This window comes from Felis catus, chromosome B4, assembly GCF_018350175.1.
Source record: "Felis catus isolate Fca126 chromosome B4, F.catus_Fca126_mat1.0, whole genome shotgun sequence".
NCBI lineage: Eukaryota > Metazoa > Chordata > Mammalia > Carnivora > Felidae > Felis > Felis catus.
In genome coordinates this window covers 63,624,864-63,644,611 of record NC_058374.1, presented here as the reverse complement: position 1 = coordinate 63,644,611, position 19,748 = coordinate 63,624,864, and the positions used below count along the sequence as shown (strand labels likewise).

Sequence of the window (19,748 nt, the reverse complement as noted above, 5' to 3'; positions counted from 1 at the left end):
ATTGTTTGGGAAGCCTTTTAAACATTCCAATAATGTTCAACATTCTTTAAAGCCTGCTATTCTTGAGGATTTTATATGTAAAATTTTGTTAATACAAAGCATTCTACGGTCTATTCGTAGGTTTTCTTTGGTCTATTTCTTCCCATGTAGAGTATGACATGGGGTTTGAGGTCTAATAGATAAGTACTTAATAAATACTTACTTGCTTTGAATTGGAGGGTTGCTCTATCCACCTATCCTGGGGGCAGGTGTGGTGTGTTTGTGTGTGTGTGTGTGTGTGTGTGTGTGTGTGTGTGTGGTAATCTCAACCCCTATTTGTGATACTGCTGTCACTGTAGAATAGCAGTTTGATAGCCTTAGAGCATGGTGACCATCCACCAAAAGACTCATTTTCTGGCTAGTAAATTTATATGGAGTCTTCTAAGGGCAAAAGTACTAAATCATGTTTAATGTTTAGCTTGTATCTGATGAATTGCCTTTTCCTTATTAAATCAGGATCTGTTGTTTTCCCTTTATTGGTAGGGTGTTGTTTTTGGTTGCTTTTAAGATTTTTTCCTTTATCTTTAGTTTTCAGAAATTTAATTATCAATGTGTCTTGGCATTGATTTCTTTGAGTATATCCTGTTTGGGATTTGCTCAGCTTCTTGAATCTCTCTATAGGTTTGTCTCTTGCCAAATTTGGCAAGTTTTCAGCCATTATATTTCCTTGAGTATATTTTCACCTCCGCCCTCTTTCTTATTCCAGGACTGCAATGACACGAATGTAGATTTTTTGTCATAGTCCCAGAGGTCTCTAAGGCTCTATTCATTTGTTTTCTCTGTGTTGTTCAGGTTGGGTAATTTCTGTTGTTCTTTCTTCCAGTTCATTGATTGTTTCCTCTGTCCCCTCCATTCTGCTGTTGAGCTCCATCCACTGAGCTTTTTATTGCATTTTTTTTCTTTCTTTTTTTTTTTCGCAGCTCAAATTTCAGTTCCACTTGGTTCTTCTTTATAACTTTTATTTATTTTTTTAAATTGAGACGTGTTTGGGGGGCCTGGGTGGCTCGGTTGGTTAAGCGTCTGACTTGAGCTCATGAGGGTCATGATCTCGCGGTCCGTGAGTTCGAGCCCTGTGTTGGGCTCTGTGCTGACAGGTCAGAGCCTGGAGATTCTGTGTCTCCCTCTCTCTCTGCTCTCTCCCGCGCTCGCTCTCCCTCTCTCTCAAAAATAAAGAAATATTAAAAAAATAAATACATTGAGACCTATTCGCTGATAATATTTTTGTTTCAGGCATGTTCATAATGGCTCACTGAAGCATTTTTGTCATGATTATGTTAAAATCTTTGTTAGATCATTCTAACATCTCTGTCCTCTTGGTGTTAACATCTACTTCCCTTTTCACTCAGTTTGAGATTTTGGTTCTAGATTTGAGGGACTTTTTTTTTTTAATTGAAACTTGGATTTTTAAAAATTATGTTATGGATCTTCTTTAAAACTTTGGTTTTACTGTCTTTTTTTGGACACCCTTTTATCAGGGGCAATGAGACAGAGGCATCACTTTGTCACTGTGTGGTGGTGTTAAAAGGTTCCCCAGTTAACCTTCATTGACACCTGAGGTGGGAGGAGCTCCTCATTGCTGTGGGATGGGGGTGGGAGTTGAAGTTCCCACATTGTGGGGATACTCATTTGTGGTGGGCCATGGCTAAAGTCCTCACTTCTCAACAGGCTTCCTCTGACACCCTGGTGGATGTGTTGGTGCTTTGTAACAGTCTTATGAGGATGGAAATCTTAGGCTCCCCACTTGGCCTCTGCTGGAGTGGGTGGGATTGCGGCCTCTGTTTTCTGTGGTGTTTGGCTGGAGTAGAGTGATTATTACTCTGATAAAATTATTACTCTGATAAAAGTTTCCTGTCTTGCTTAGGCTGCCACTTTTCTGCCCCTTTGACTAGAGAGCAGGGTTTTGTTGGGTTTTTTTCTTTCTTTTCTTTTTTTTTTTTTGTCTATACCCATCGGTATTTCTGTGCTGCTGGCTTCTCTAGCTCGAAGACTGGATTTATGAGACAAAAAAGAAAACCCATAAAAACTAGAGAACGCACCACCATGTCCTTTCTTAGGTCGAGCTCTCTCTCTAGCTGTTGCCAACTTTCAGAGTCATTAGGTTTTGTTTTATAATATCCTGGGTTTTTAGTTGTACTTATTTATTACCAGGAGGAATGGGGAAAGGTATGTCTACTCCTATCTTCCTGGAAGCTTACGGCCTCATTTTCTTTTTAGAAACACTTGTACAAATATCTTCAAATATCAGTAGTGAATAGAAAATAAATTCTTTTTTTCTTTGTACTAACTCACAGTTTTTTATGCTGAGCCTTAGTTACATATAATGAAATTAAATTACAATTTTTTTTCCCTCTTTATTGCAGATTCTGATGCTCACAGTACCACCTCAAGTGCCTCCCCAGCTCAGTCTCCTTGTTATAGTAACCAGTCAGATGATGGCTCAGATACAGAGATGGCTTCTGGCTCTAACAGAACGCCAGTTTTTTCCTTTTTAGATCTCACGTACTGGAAAAGGTAAAAGCAACAAAATATCTCTCTAACCAGCAAACCTTCTTAATTACAGGCGATGGTTTCCTACTTCCTTAGCAGTTAAATGGCATTTGGCATACAGCTGGTAGCACACATGGTTGGAGGTGGACAAGCAAGAATTGAGCCGAGAGCTGTGATTTATGTGCTTTTCCTATTAAAATTGATTTAAAATAAAAATCATGTTAGGGAATGTATGTTTCCTGTAATGGAGTAGACTGGGTATTCTTTCTGACCAACTCTCACTGAAAAAAGTAAAAGCTAGAAATACATATTTTTAAGTCTTTAAAAGTAGCATTGATAAGTGAGCCAATTAGTAAGGAATAATCAGAGACCAGACCAAATGCTAAGTAAATGTGGAACCCCAAAGTCGAAAAGAGGTAGTAGATTTGGAAAGAGAAAAACAGCTAAGGATTTTATTTTCTATTTCACAGATTCGAGAAGACTAACAAATTAAAAGTGAGATAATAAGCATTTATTTTATGATAGAATTCACGCATAGATGATTATATGAAACTATGGAACATGAAAGACAAAATAGTTCTTTAACAGTGAGAAAATAAAGACTATTTTCAAAGGAACAGCACTAAAAGCTGAGTTCTCAGTATGGACAAAGGAAGCCAAAAAATAATAGATTAATATCCTCAGTGGGCCAAGAGGTAGTAACTCTCAACCTAGAATTATATATATGTGTAGCAAAAATATCCTTTGGTGGGGGGGTGTGCTTGGCTGGCTCGTGGGAAGAGCATGTGACTCTTGATCTTGAGGTATGGAGTTTGATCCCCACATTGGGTGTAGAGATTACTTAAACAAACTTACCTTTTATGAACAAGGGCATAAGACTTTGACTAGGAAAAAGGTTGAGAAGTTGTCATCACACCGACCCTAAATAACAAAGTTCTACAGGCAGAAAAAGAGATCCTAGATTAAAATTCTGAGAAGGATAGATAAAGTAGCAAATATTTAGGTAAATTTAAACAAATTGCTTAAAATAATAATAGTTGTGGGGGTAAAAACAAGAGTTACGAAACAGTAGCATATAAATCAAGGGAATAAAAGGGATAGGAGTTAAGGTATCCTAACATCCTTTGCCTTGTTAAATATAAATATGTTGATCGCTTCTCGGCCTTTTGGCTAAGATCAAGTGTAGTATATCTGTTCTTATCAGTTTAATAAATATGTTGAATAACTTTGGGACTTGAGTAACTGTGCCCCCACTCATAGAATTAAATAAAAAGAGTGAATACCCCCAGAGTCAAGAAGGGAAGGGCAGAAAATGTAAAAATATGCTTAAAAATATACCTAGCAAAACAAAATGGAAATAGAAACCATGGGTCCAAGAAGACAGTAGAATAAAAATTAGAATATCTTTATAACTAAAAAAATAACTGAAAAATACCACAAATCAAAACATGGTATGAAATTAAAAAGAATTGGAGGAAAAATTAATGCTTTCAATGCTTAGAAAAGAAAAAACTAAAAATTTGTGAAATGATAAGCATTCAGTTTAAAGATAATGAAGCCCAATACAAAGAAAAATAAAAGCAATGAAGTCCTAAAGATACAAGTAGAAATAAATGGAGTAGAAAACTGGTAAGCAATGAACAGGATCTGTAAAGCTAAGAGTTGGATCTTGAAAAAGACCTGACCAAAAAAATTAGTAGAGATGAAGCAGATAAAAAGAGATCATATTCATAAGCACCTTAGACAAAACAGGGAGATTTGTCTATAATTAAGACAAATGTAAAAGACAGTAGGACATTAAAACAACTGTATGCTAGTAAATTTGAACATACAGATGAATTGGATACATTAGTAGAAGAAGACAGTTTTCCAAAACTGTCTCAAGACAAAATAGAAAACCTGTATAGTGTTACAATAGAGAAGTTGATTCAGTGGCCAAAGCCTTCTCTCCAAAAATCCCAGGCTCATCTTAGGCACGTTCTCCCAAACAATCCAGAAACACATGATTCTGATCTTGCATAATGTTTTCAGATTATGAATAAAAGAGGGCATAGGCCCTAAGCATTCTCTGAGGCTAATATATATAACTTTGATACCAAAAGAGTATATCATGACCAGATTGGATTTATTCTAGGGGTGTAAGATTGCTTTAAACATTAAAAGTCAACTAATAGAATTTGCCACACTGACAGTTTGTAAAGGAAGGAAAAAAATGCCTGTCATCTTAGCAGTACTTTGAAGATGTTTGATATATTTGAATGTTCCTTCAAGGTTTAAAATAAAACCTTTAGGGGCGCCTGGGTGGCGCAGTCGGTTAAGCGTCCGACTTCAGCCAGGTCACGATCTCGCGGTCCGTGAGTTCGAGCCCCGCGTCGGGCTCTGGGCTGATGGCTCAGAGCCTGGAGCCTGTTTCTGATTCTGTGTCTCCCTGTCTCTCTGCCCCTCCCCCGTTCATGCTCTGTCTCTCTCTGTCCCAAAAATAAATAAACGTTGAAAAAAAAAAATTTTAAAATAAAACCTTTAGTAAATAGGGATAGAAGGGAACCACATTAATAAATAATTGGCATTTTCGAAGAAACATGAACATGTTTCAATTCCTATATACCAGCCACATAACCTAGAAGAAAAAAACGTTAGACGCACATTGATGTGTACAGCATGTTTATGGTAGCAAAAGTCCCATCAAAAGGAGTGTGAATAAATTCACATGGTGGAATACTATACACAAAACGAAATAAAACTTTGACAATGGGTCTGAACCTCAATTAATGTTGAGAAAATTGCAGCAGTAGAGTATGATTCCATACATGTGTTTCTTTTAAATAGGAGATAGTTGAGCAATATATGAAGAGATGTAGACTTGTTTTAAAACTGTGAAGTGTAAAGCAAAAAGGCACTGATAGGCTTAAATTGAAGTTGGAGTGAATGAGATTGGGCAGGATGGGACTGGAGAGAAACATACAGGGGGACTTCACAGGAAATGATTATTCCCTTAGAGTATGTGATCCGTGGGTGTTTGGTAGTCATTTTTAATGCCTATTTGTATATTTGAAACAGTTTACAACTTCAGGAGCAGCCTCTGAAACTGCTGTCTCTCAGAATGATCCCCACACCTTAATCTTTGATAAGGTTCCAGTGTGGAATTTAAGGGACCTGGGTAATTCCCATTACCCAGTTAATTGGGGTCTCTCTAGGAGCCTTTCAGTTGGAATGTGATAAGACTGTAAAAGTAGAACCTTTTGATCATGTTGTACTAGTTATAATTATGTAGATTTTTTTTTGTTGTTTCCTTGTATTGCTAGTTTTCTACCTTATTAATATATTCCTCTCCCATTTTTTTCTTTTAGACAGAAAATATGTTGTGGGATTATCTATAAAGGCCGTTTTGGAGAAGTCCTCATTGACACACATCTATTCAAGCCTTGCTGCAGCAATAAGAAAGCAGCTGCTGAGAAGCCGGAGGAGCAGGGGCCAGAGCCTCTGCCCATCTCCACTCAGGAGTGGTGACTGAGGTTTAGGTAGAAGGGGAACAAAAAAACGATTTAAATTTTGGAAAGAAAACAAAGCAACAAAACCCTCCTATTTTTAACTTGGATACCTGCTATTCTGCCAAAAGACACTTTCTAGAATAGTTTTGAATGGGTTGTTATTTCTCCTCCAGTTCCACAAACTCTGAAGCCAGTGTCTAGCTTACTAAAAGAAAAAAAGTGTACATAATATTTAAGATGCTGAGTATTTCATAGGAAAGCTGAATGCTGCTGTAAAGTGCTCTTTAAGTCTTTTTTTTTTTTTTTAATCCCCTTCTAATGAATGAATCTAGGGGAATTTCAGGGGACAGAGATGGGATTTGTTGTATGATAACGTATGTAGTTTTAGTCTTTCTATATTGAGAAGCAGTGGTTGGGGCATTTTTAAGATGGCTGGCTATACTTGTTTTCCTTCATGATAATAAATTTGTCATAACTCAGTAACGTGGACTTGCCCCAAGAGGTAGTTGTTAATAATTTAAGGTCTTGCCAAGGTTCTGATGATTCAAACCTGTACTACTGAATATTAAGCAGGACAGACTAAGCTCTCTGGTGCAAATGCCTTGAAGGAGTAGTTTCTAAACATACAGAGAGGTAACTTGAGTGTATATGTTGCATCCTCTGTCACCTCCCTCCATATTCATTTTTGATAAAGATTTTAATCTATATTGAAACTTCTAAAGCAGAATCAAAGCTCCTCTGGGGAAATGTCAAGTTTTAGGATGAGCAATCCTAAATGAAGAGAACCAAAGCATTACCGCATGGTAGAGATCACATTCTATTAAAAATGTTAAATTATCTTTAAAAATGTACAAGTCTTCAGGATGGCACACACAAAAAAACAAAGGTTAATGCTTCTTGGGGCACATTTCTTAGAGGGCTTGCTTAGTGTGTAAATAATTGACTTTTGTTTGTGTTACATGACTGGTGACTTCATTGAAAATCTGCGCAATTCAGTTTTAGCTCTGGATTACTTCAGTTGACCTTTGTGAAGGTTTTGTCTGTGTAGAGTGGTTGTTTGACTGGTTTTAACCTATTAGGGTTTGGGGTTTTTTGTTTTGTTTTGTTTTTTTTCCACTCTATATTAAAGTAAAATTCTAAAAGAAAAGAGGTGTGTGTTAATGCTGAGTGGGCTGGTTTAGGTTTGACTTCTTTTAGTCAGGCTTTGTGAACATTGAGATGTTAGATGATGCATCCTGAACACAGAGCTCTTCGATTCCAAAATCTTCATTTGAAGCCTTTTTACTTGAACCCAAACCAAAGTACTGTCATTGCCTCTTTTTTAAACGTTCAGGAATAACCTATCACCGGTTCAGACTTCTCATAATTAGGGAGGATCATTTGCCTACCTTATAATAACATGACTCAGTGCTTATTTTTAAAACTGGATTTTAAAAATTAGTATAAATAACAGTAAGGAGTGAGCCACTTTTTATGGGCACCATATAGTTTTATAATTCTTAATCTAAACTTAAAATTTTATATTTCTTCCTTATGGCAAAAACTACAAGCCACCATGTGCACAGATTACACCGTGAGTTGGGTTGACTCTCCCACAGCCTCTGAGGTGAATTACAAGAGTCCCAGCCATTATCATCTTCCTCCTGTTGTTTTGAAATGGTTTTTTTTTTTTTTTTGTACATTTTGGCTACAGTATTGGTGGTAGAATATACTATAATATGGATCATCTCTACTTCTGTATTTATTTATTTATTACTAGACCTCAACCACAGCCTTCTTTTTCCCCTTCCACCTCTTTGCCTGTAGGATGTACTGTATGTAGTCATGCACTTTGTATTAATATATTAGAAATCTACAAATCTGTTTTGTACTTTTTATACTGTTGGATACTTATAATCAAAACTTTTACTAGGGTATTGAATAAATTTAGTCTTACTAGAAAATAAAAGAAGATGTTTTGTGGCTTTGTTGAAAAGGTGTTCTTAGGTAAGAATGTTTTTGACCTTCACAGATATGCAGTTTTAACCCTTTCGTATTATAACAAGCCCTGAGAGAAAAAGGCCTCTTTACCGAGAGATACTTTAAAATAAAAGACGTTTTAATTGACATGCCCAATAATTGACCTAGTAGATAAGATGATTTTAACAATGAAGGATAAAGTCTCTTCAACGGTTGGTTGGTTGATTTCGTTTCTATTTTATTTTAACGTAATTTTATTACTTTTTAAATGTTTCCAGTGTTTTAAGGTCTGTGTTGTGGTTTTATTATTACTGTCTATGGGCATAGTGGGAATCGTCATTGAGACTTTAAAGAAATTATAAAAATTGGTTATAGGGAAAGCTGGATTTGGGCATTGGGGTCAGACTTGGTCTCTGATGTCTGGCTTTGCCCCTTTATTAGCCATTTGAGTCTCTTTGCATTTGTGAGCCTCCAAACTTCTGTAAAATAATTTACTTTCCAGAATTATTTACTTTATAGAATTATGAGGAATCTAAAGGGATGTATGTAATCCATATCAAAGTTTTAAAAACATTGCTTATTAGTTGGGAAAAGTGGATCCTGTGGGCCAAACTTTGTGTACTATCGTTAGGGCTTAAATTTGCTTTGGGATCTTGCAGATGATTTGCCAGTACCTAATTTAGTTAACGGTGAAGTTACCAAGTTACCCTGAAGTTAAGCTCAGGTTGTCAGCAGCATCTGTGTCCTGTGGCTTTAGGATGGAGAGTTCAGATTCCTTATTGGCTGTAGGGCCCCTTGGCTCATTACCACCTGGGTTCTCCTGACTTGGCCGCTTGGTGCATGGAGCCAGCAGGTCTCCAGAGCCAGTTTGCTGGTGAGTCGGAGTGTCCTCAGGTCCTTCCCACATTCTAATGAAGAGGGTTACACAATGAACACCATGAGGTGGGGTGTGGGGCCCATGAGGGACATCTTAAGAGTGTTGCCTGCAACAGCACCTCATTTCCTTTTCTAACTTGAAATTGGGCCTCTTTGCCCTACATTACAAGTGCTTTCTGTAGCAAGTACAAAAAAAAAAAAAAAAAAGTTCCCCTACGGTGGGTCAGGCACTTTTAAACATTGTTTAAACAACTTTGCAAAGTTTAGAAAAAAAACACAAACCTGTTCACAGGTGAGTAAGTAGAGGTGCAAGAAGGTCATGTAACTTAAATAAAATCAACTTTCCTGATTCCAAAGCCTTTGCTGTCTGAATCGGCCCCCGTCTCTGCTGTCTTAACCTGCATTTGGAGGTGGTCACCTTGCTCTCTTGAAGGATGAAAATGGGAGGCAAGTTTTACCCTGGCTGAGAGGTTAGCTGTTAACTGTCTAAATCAGTTGTTCAAGTTTTGTTTCTTAATTTTGATGTTGTGCCTATTAATACACTGTCTTTTTGTGTAGAAAATAGTCTTCAGGCAGTTTAGTGAAACAACTGGATATTCTAAAAATAAATGAAGGTGTCCAAAGCTAACTGCTCGCTCTGCAGTGAAGAATGGAAGGTACCCAGGGAGCCTCTTGATCCATCGTCCCTATGACAGCTTCCTAATGCTCCAGATTTAGCATTGTGGTACTTCTGGCAGTCATTTTGTGTGATGTTCAGTGAACTGGGAAAGGGGGAAAAAGCCAAATTGGATCAAAGATAATTTCACAGACTCATGTTCTCAAAGAGATCTGAGGGTTCTAACAGTTTCTCGAGCTGTGGAGTTTGGTTACTCATTGTGATCATGAGAATGCTTTAGGTTTCAGATATCTTGCACCCTGGTTAGAAACTGCTTGTTACTGTATGCTGGGTTAGGGAGTCTTGGACATACATAGTTGCAGGCTTAGTCTGAAAGAGCCTAATCTTTCAGTTTAGAGAACTGAAGAGATTTTGGCAAAGCCTCTTTTGTCTCAGTGCTTGAAAGGGGAAAAATCATTTACTCCATTGTAGAACTTCAGTTCTCTATACTTAACAGCTTACTAGCTTTAACATTGTCCATGGTTTTTGCTTCTGCATTTTTGTAATGCAAGAAAGAGTGGTGGTTTTTAAAAAAAATTTTTTTTTAAGTTTATTTACTCATTTTGAGAGAGACATCATGAGTGAGGGAGGGGCAGGGAGAGAGGAAGAGAGAGAGAGAGAATCAATCCCAAGCAGGCTGCACACTGTCAGCACAGAGCCTGACGTGGGGCTCGAACTCACAAAACCGTGAGATTGTGACCTGAGCTGAAACTGAGAGTCAAGTGCTTAACTGACTGAGCCACCCAGGTGCCCCAAGAGTATTTTTTTTTAAATATGAAATTTATTTCCATACAAGGAGTGGTTGTTTTAAATATCAAAAATTAAGTCTCAAAAATCTCAAGATTACTCAGCAAGTAATTGGTATGATTAAAATAGGAGCCTGAACAATTATGCATCCCTCCCCGCCTTTAAGGTAACAAGTGTATTCTTTACCTACAGCTGCCTTTATAATCCACTCCATTGTTGGTTCTGTCCCCACCACTCCAGGGATCACTGATGGCTTTCCCATGGGGAATTCTCCAAAGCCCTCATTTTTTTCATCCAGCCTCTCAACAGCACTTGATTTAATGGATACGTTCTTTTTTGAAACATTCTTGGCTAATAACTACAACTTCTACATTCTCCTACCTCGGATGCTCGATTGGCCAGGGTCATCTTCGGCCCTCTTCCCAGACCATCTCCATTCCTACAATCCCATGCACTATGTAAAATATGCAGGCATCTTCCAAGTCTATCTCCAGAGCTTTTTATCAATCAGGGTGCTGGCAGGAAATAGATGACTTACTGCAATTGGATAATTTAAGGAAACTTTAGTAAAGGACTTTACAAAACTGTGTGCACAGGGTAAGGAAACCCCAGGGGGGAATGCAGTTCTCAGGCCCGGTTGCACTGGGACTGGTAATGGTGCTGTTACCACCTTTAGGTCTGAAAGGTTGAGGGGGAGGAGTGGTAAATGGAACCAGGAGATGGGCTATATAGAAAGGGTGTGAGGTTGTGGAAGGCACCAGGAATAAATACATAACAGGAGCACGATACATATTTATTGGTTATAATTTTGTAGTTTCAGAAGTCGTTCATAGAGTTGAGTTTATGCTATTGGTCTTGATGAATATCAAGAATTTAAAATACATTTAAACTTGAAAGGGCAGTACAAGAGTATAGCCTCTCCCTAGATCCACCAGTTGTTAACATTTTACCACATGTATTTTATCTAATTTGTCTTGCTGAATCATTTGAAAGTAAGTTGTGACAAAACGGCACTTCCTCCCTGTATACTTATTCATCTCCTGTATTCATCTCCTTGGAATAAGAATTTTATACATGAAGCCACAATGCCATTGCTCCACCGGAGACAATTAACAATAAATGAGTAACATCTAACATAGATTTGTAGGAGATAAATTGCCCCTGTTGTTCCAGAATAAAAAATAAAAAATCTTATTAAACTTTTTCCTCATCCAGGATCTAGCCAATGAGGTTTTTGTATACATTTTAATCTGCTAAGTCCTCTGCGTTCCCCCCGCCCCCCACCACGACATTGAACTTTTTGAAGTGTCCAAATCCATTTTACAATGTCCCATATCCTGGATATTTTTCTGACTTTTTTAGTAGATTTGGGTTATACTTTTTGGTAGGAGTATAACAGGCTGTGTGGTTATCTCTTACTGTGTCATGAAGATGTACACAGTGTTAACTTGGCACTGTTTGGTGATGCTAAGATTGATCATTTGGTTAAGATGACTGCCAGATTTTTCCATTTTAATGTACATTTTTTTTTCCTTTTGTAAATGAGCAGTCTGTGGGGTGGTACTGTGAGTTTTTTATTCAGTGTTTATTTCTGAGAAAGTACGTGTCACTAGTGGGAAAGGGGCAGAGAGAGAGGGAAGACGGGATTCAAAGTGGGCTCTGTGCGGACAGCAGAGAGCCCCATGTGGGACTCAACCACACAAGCCATGAAGTCATGCATGACCTGAGTAGAAACCTTGACCTTAATCGACTGAGCCACCCAGGCACCCCTGTACTGTGAGACTTAAAAAATAATTTTTTTTTTTTTAAGTTTATTTTTGAGAGACAGAGAAAGCACTAGTTGGGGAGGGACAGAGAAAGGGAGAGAGAATCCCAAGCAAGCTCCGTGCCACCAGTACAAAGCACCACACGGGCTCGAACCCACAGAATTGTGAGATGATGACCTGAGCCAAAACCAAGAGTCGGGTGCCCTAACCAGCTGAGCCACCCAGGTGCCTGGAGACTTTTCAAACAAACTTTCAAGTATTCATTGAGCACCTATGTCCCAAGACCCTATTAAATATCCTAAATAGTTCCTTACACTTGAGAAGTCATGCAATCCTTAAGTCCTTTGAGGATCTTAGCTCACTGAAGGTGTTGTGCTTATTCTTGCCCTTTAGTTGCATTTAACTTTTATTTTCTTGGTTTTTCTGTGGTTTTCATTCAGAAGTAAAGATGTGCATGGTGTGTAGGGGCTATGTTTGGCACACGAGGTTATTAGTAAATATCACCAGGACATAGATGAATAAACAATGGAATTAGGCTGAAGACTTCAATTCAAATCTTGATTTTGGTGCTTTCTGGCTGTAGGATCTCAGATCATTTCTCTGAGCTCATTTCCTCCTCTGTAAATTGGAGGAAATATAGCAGAATTTCAGTAAGAATAAAATGAGAGAATGCATCCTAAAAGTCCTGGCCTCATGTACAGTGGAAGGTTTGTGCCATCATTTGTTATTTTAATCTTTGAGGTCTAAGTGGATACAATAGGAATGAAAACTTATTATCATCTATAGTTATGGTGAACACAGGAAAGGTCTTAAACATTGCACATCAAGACACCTACCCCTTCAAAAAAAATCTCTATAAAGCTTTCTTAAGTTTCAGTGCTTAAAGGAGAAAATGTATTCGCTACAAGATTATTATGCTTTGGCAGCCCATGAATCCCAGGATTGAGAAAGTGTATAGAGGGCATGAAGTGGTGCCAGATACACAGTAATTAAGCTGTGCAAAAGTGTGCTGAAATGCAGGGAGTGGCCAAGATAGGCTCTCGGGATGATTTTTGAAGGGTAAAATTTGGCTGTGTTTAACAGTGGAACCAATTCATAAAACATGCTGAAATAATACGGCATACCTCTTAGCCTCGAGGCCCAAATCTGAACAGTTTAAGCCAGGCCAATTGCCTGCTTCCACTAGCCTCGCCTGCTGGAATAACTCCAAGGGAGTACCATTCACATTGTAACCAAAATGCTGCCCTCTTCCCCTGGTTACTCTGCTGCCCAAGACCATGGCACTGGAGTGCAGAATTTCAGAGCTGCTTTAAGCTCCTGCAGCTCGAGACTCTGCTTCTTAAAACTCTGCATTAGACAGATGTCAGATTTCTTTGTAATCTTTTCTTTCTTTTCCAAATAAGCCAGTGATGAGGGAGGAAGGCAGTAGGGAGGTGTTTGGCTGTTTCTAGAGCATCCTGGGGGTGTCAGTCTGTCAATTGGTAGAAGGAAGAAACCTGTCATAGTTAAAAATTATAATTTTTGGGGCACCTGGGTGGCTCGGTCGGTTAAGCATCTGACTTCGGCTCAGGTCATGGTCTCACGGTCCGTGAGTTCGAGCCCCGCGTCGGGCTCTGTGCTGACAGCTCAGAGCCTGGAGCCTGTTTCAGATTCTGTGTCTCCCTCTCTCTCTGCCCCTCCCCTGTTCATGCTCTGTCTCTCTCTGTCTCAAAAATAAATGTTAAAAAAAAATTATAATTTTCATTTTTTTTCTGAAGCACTAAAGCCATTCCTATATCCTTACTAAACTATGAATTATTGAGGAGGCTGCCATATAGAACTGCCAGGAAGAACTAAGCCCTTTACTATTATTTTAACCAGCTTTCCTATCCTGGCCATATAGCTCCCCTTATGATATCAAGGCCCACGGGGTGATGCTAGTCACACATAATACTCTGAGGATGTTTTAGGATCATCCAGTTTTGTATGCTCATTTTACAAATGAAGAAATTTGCCTGTGGCACCTGGGTCACTCAGTAGTTTGAGTGTCTGACTTTGGCTCAGATCATGATCTCACAGTTCATGGGTTCGAGCCCCGTGTCGGGCTTTGTGCTGACAGCTCGGAGCTTGGAGCCTGCTTCAGATTCCATGTCTCCCTCTCTGCCCGTCCCCTGCTCACACTCTCCTCTCAAAAATAAACATAGTTAAAAGAAAAAAAGAAATTTGCCTAATGGTCACCAATGTAGTTAGTCATTGGAACTAAGACTGGTGTTAATCCATTGCATCATCCATAGCTAAGTAGTCACTCAGGTTAAATGTAAGCCTTAGTAAGATTTAAAATGTTGGAAGAATATTTGTAGATTCTAGATCTATTTTACCAAGACAGTTTTTTTTTTTTTAAATGTTTATTTATTTTGAGAGAGGGGTAGGAAGGGGCAGAGAGAGAGAGAGAGAGAGAGAGAGAGAGAGAGAGAGAATCCCAAGCAGGCTCTGTGCCACCTAGGTGTCCCACCCAAGACAATTTTCATCTTTAATAAGAACTCAAAGCCAGCCCTACTGTTTTCTGCAATTAATTTTAAATTATTATAAGGGAGAAAGAAAGTATTCTCCTTCTCTACATGTCTTTATCCTAGAAGCCTGCCATTTCTATTTATTTTTGTCTCATTCTTTTTTGTATTGATGTATAATTGACATGCAGTGTAGTGGTTTCAGGTGTACAACACAAGGATTCGATATTTATAAAGATTGCAAAATGATCACCACAGTAAGTCTAGGTAACATCTGTCACCCTTCATAGTTACAAGAATTTTTTTCTTCTGATAAACTTTAATATGTGTTATGTTTTATAGTACACATAATATCAGCACAGTGCTACATGTGTGTAATATGTAAAAATGAAACAGAGGTACATACTCATTTTTTTTACTAATGAAAACTAAAAAGATGAGAAAGGTTTAGGGAGTTGTGTGCTTCTCTATGTGTATTACATGTCAATAAGAAGTTTAAAAGTATTTGAAGATCAGTGCTCTGGAAACCATAGAGCCATGGAAGGTTGGAGGTGAGGGCTGTTTATTTTCAAGTCCAAGAGATAATTTTCATGAAAGTAGGTTTGTGGACCTTTCCTAGATTTGAGGAAGGAGGAATGACAGTTGCCAGAACTGTTTTATAATACATGCTTATCAAATGGTTGTTTCTTCTCCTTTCCCTTTATCATGTAGAATTGTGTGTTTTTCAGAATGGGACATCCTGTAGGAATAAATTTATTAAGCATACTGTCTCATCAGTGGAAAGGAAACAAAAGCCTGGCTTTACCTGGGGACTTCTAGTTTCTGCCTTTGCCATTCAAGTGGATACCTACAATTCTTAGCCCCAGATTATTTTTTCTTAATCATGTTGAAACGTTGTAAAAATTAGTGGGAATGACCAAACTGGCTTATTCATTCATTTAGGCCAGAACAGAAAAAAAAAAAAAAAAATTTGCTACTTGCAGAAGTTTATAAGGAAGGTTGAGAGTGAAGGGTAGAAATAAGTTATTTAGATTTAGCAGTTGTAAAAATGAGGGTCTACGGCTGCCCTAATATGACAGGTATAGAAAAATTGAGGGAATAGTAGAAAGAGGTTCTCCTGGAATAGAATCAAGTCAGAATATTTTGGGAGAAATTATTAGTGGATGATAGAAACCAAGAGTGCTGTTTCAAGGAAACTGAATGTGATTCCGTAATCAATAAAATAGATGTTGCAACGTGTCCGAAATTTATATTCAATCATCTATTTAATAAATAAGTAATAAGCTCTTATTCCTTGCAGATGCTGAACTAGACTCTGGGAATATTGTATATTGAACAGTATTCCTGCTCTCAAGTGCCTCACAGTCTTGGAAACTAGACAGTAAGAAATATTAAGACAGGGATTAGTACAGGATGCTATAGTAGCCACATGGGAAGGGTTTCTAAACCAGTCCCACTGGTTTAGAGGAAAGTATTAAGTTACCATGGAACATTTTGTGCCAGGCCCTGTGCTAAGCACTTTTAAAAATCACACTGGCTCTGGGGCACCTGGCTGGCTCAGTGGGAAGAGCATGTGACTCTTGATCACGGGGTTGTGAGTTCAAGCCCACATGGGGTGTAGAGATTACTTAAAAAAAAAAAAAAACTAAAAAAAAAAAAAGTCACACTGGCTTTTTTTTTTTTTTAAGTTTATTTATCTTTTTTAGTAATCTCTACACCCAACATGGGGCTTGAACTCACGACCCAGAGATCAAGAGTTACATGTCTTCCCTCTGAGCCAGCCAGCCAGGCACCCCTAAAAATCACACTGGATTTTATTCTATTTTTAATGTTTATTTTTTTTTTAAATTTTTTTAACGTTTATTTATTTTTGAGACAGAGAGAGACAGAGCATGAATGGGGGAGGGTCAGAGAGAGGGAGACACGGAATCTGAAACAGGCTCCAGGCTCTGAGCTTTCAGCCCAGAGCCCGACGTGGGGCTCGAACTCACGGACCATGAGATCATGACCTGAGCCGAAGTCAGCTCCTCAACCGACTGAGCCACCCAGGCGCCCCTGTTTATTTATTTTTGAGAGAGAGAGAGAGAGAGAGAGAGACAGTGCAAGCAGGGGAGGGGCAGAGAGAGAGGGAGACACAGAATCTGAAACAGGATCCGGGCTCTGAGCTGTTGACACAGAGCCCGATGCAGGGCTTGAACTCACGAACTCTGAGATCATGACCTGAGCTGAAGTCGGATGCTTACCCAACTGAGCCACTCGAGCCCTCACACTGGTTTTTAAATTCTACTGTTATCCTCATTTTACAGATGAGAAAACAGAGGCTCGGAAAGGCCAACTGGTAAGTAACAATTTCGATGCCAATACCAAAAATTCTGTAAGTAGAAATCTGAAAAACTAAAAAATAATTTGAAAAGCTTTTGTAGAGAAAAGAAACACGTTAACCCCCCCCCCCAAATTTAAGCTTCCTTAGGTACATTTATTTTCAAACTTTTCATCAAAGTAAAATACCTGAAAAGAAGGGCACTGTCTTAAATGTAAAGCTCAATGACTTTTGATAACTGAGCACACCGTGTAACTTGTGTCCAGTTTAAGAAACATAGCATTACCAGTTTTTCAGAAGCCCCCTGTGCTCCTTCCTAGTCACTGCCTTCCCCTGACTTCCAACAGTATAGATTAATTTTGCCTGTTTTTGTACTTTATATGAATGGAATTGGATAGCACGTATTCTTTTCTATCTGGCTTTTTTTGCTAAACCTTGTTTGTGAGATTCATCTATGTTGTTGCAATAGTTTTAGATCACTCATTTTCCTCGCAGTGTAATACTTCATCATCTGAATGTACATTAACTTTTTCTTAGATAGCTGGGTAGCTTTGATGAACATTGCAGTACGTGTCTTCTAGCGAACATATAGATGCACTTCTGTTGGGTATATACTAGGAGTGGAATTAATGTATCATACAATATGCATATGTTCACCTTTCAGAGATATTGGCAAAGGCTTTGCCTAGGTGTGTATGCCATTTTGTACTCCACCAGCAGTGTGTGAGTATTCCATTTGTTCCATATCCTTGCCAACAATTGATATTTAGCATCTTATCATTTTAGTCATTCTGGCCACATGTTAGCTTTAATCGACATATCCTTGATGACTGATGAGCACTTTTCAGATGTGTTTTGGACATTTGTATATCCTCTAATGACATATCTGCAATGTCTTCTCTTTTTCTATTTGATTGTCTTTTTAAAAATTGATTTGTAAGAGTTGTGTGTGTGTACATATATGTATTGCGAATATTTTCTACCACTCTGTAGGTTGCCTTTTAGATCTCTTAATGGTATCTTTCTAATGTTCTTAATTTAATTCGTGTAGGGAGGTGTGCCTGGCTTGGTCAGTTCCAGGTTTAGAGGAACTGAGACCTAAGAACTATTGAGTTTTGTTTTTTTTTTAAGTTTTTATTTTTATTTATTTTGAGAGACACAGGGAGAGAGAGAGAGCAAGCGGAGGAGAAGCAGAGAGAGGGAGACAGAATCCCAAGCAGGCGCCACACTATCAGCACAGAGCCTGATGTGGGGCTCGAACCCATGAACCATGAAATCATGACCTGAGCCAAAGTCAAAGAGTCAGACCCTTAACTGACTGAGCCACCCAGGTAGAACTGTTGAGGTTTGTTTTGTTGTTATTGTTTTTTGTTTTGTTTTGTTTTTTGTGGGTTTTTTTTGAACTGTTGACTTTTTTTCAAGAATTAAAAAAAAAATTTTTTTTTTTTAACATTTTATTTATTTTTGAGACAGAGAGAGACAGAGCATGAATGGGGGAGGGGCAGAGAGAGAGGGAGACACAGAATCGGAAGCAGGCTCCAGGCTCTGAGCCATCAGCCCAGAGCCTGACGCGGGGCTCAAACTCACGGACCACGAGATCGTGACCTGAGCTGAAGTCGGACGCTTAACCGACTGAGCCACCCAGGCGCCCCAAGAATTTTGTTTTTAATGTTTATTTATTTTTGAGAGAGAGAGACACAGAGTGTGAGCAGGGAGGGACAGAGAGAGAAGGAAACACAGAATCTGAAGCAGGCTCCAGGCTCTGAGCTATTAGCACAGAGCCTGATGTGGGGCTCGAACTCACAAACCTCAAGATCATGACCCGAAGTTGGACACTTAACTGAGCCACCCAGGTGTCCCGTGTTGAGTTTTTATATAATTCCAAATTCTTTCAAATACATAACTAGGGTAGGAATATTGTGGGTTTTTTCCCCCACCTTTCCTGAGGTATAATTGACAAGTAGCATTGTAAGATATTTAAAATAGACAATGTTTTATATATAGATATACATACATTATACATTATATAAAAGTGTTTTATATAGTATATATATTTATTTTACATATTATATATTTATATATTTTATATATCATATATATTATATATATTATTTACATATATATTATATATTTTATATATATATAAAGGACTCCCCAATTGATTAATTAACATAGATCATCTTCATTTTAATACAAACTACTTTATCATCTTTTTCTTTCATGGTTATTTTGTTCAAGTCCTGTTTGAGAAATCTTTGCTACAAGGTATCCTGTGAAATGCACATTATATGTAATGGAAAAGGAGGCTTGCCATTGATAGGAAGTAGGGGGAAAACAGTATCATGTGGAGTGGTCTCTCTCCAGTCAAAGGAGGTCAGAAAGCAGCACTGCTTGGGATTTAAAGGGTCTGAAGTGAAGCTGCAAAGTGCACTCTACAGAAAATACTGCCCACTTGACCCTTGTGCATATTCCCGGTATTAGCCTCGCCAGACGGCTTAGAAAACCAAGCTGCTTGATTTTTACTCATCTGAAGAAGAGAGCTTTTAGACCTTAACTATGTTTATTTTTAAACTATAAAAAAATGTTTGTTTATTTCTGAGTGGGGAGAGGGGGAGAAAGAGAATCTGAAGTGGGCTCTGTGCTGAGAGCAGAGAGCCCGACGCGGGGCTCGAACTCACGACCCATGAGATCATGACCTGAGACAAAGTCAGATGCTTAACCGACCGAGCCATCCAGGCGCCCTAACCTTAACTTTGTTTAAAGCCCACATTTTAGTTATTTATTTTTTCACATTGTGAGAGAACTCAGTTATTACTTGGTTAGATACAGGTTTCTACTTTTGTTGATTTAAAAATATATATGTATGTATTAGGTGCATAAGTTCACACAGTTTTTCTTGACTGCCGATATTCTCCTCAGGTTATG

At 38.4% G+C, this 19,748-nt stretch overlaps 1 protein-coding gene and 1 pseudogene across 4 annotated transcripts in view; both read left to right on the top strand.

Annotated features, from left to right (window-relative positions):
- The window catches only part of SINHCAF (SIN3-HDAC complex associated factor), a 30,855-nt gene extending 23,694 nt beyond the window's left edge, over positions 1 to 7,161 (top strand). For all 4 annotated transcript variants that reach the window (XM_003988537.6, XM_019834775.3, XM_045061619.1 and 1 more), the window contains exons 5-6: positions 2,400 to 2,550; positions 5,874 to 7,161. In XM_003988537.6, the coding sequence (XP_003988586.1) occupies positions 2,400 to 2,550; positions 5,874 to 6,033 (311 nt within the window). In that variant the 3' untranslated portion in view covers positions 6,034 to 7,161. The remainder of the gene's footprint in view (positions 1 to 2,399; positions 2,551 to 5,873) is intronic.
- On the top strand, positions 3,677 to 3,785 carry LOC111561608 (annotated as a pseudogene).
- Positions 7,162 to 19,748: the final 12,587 nt, after the last annotated feature.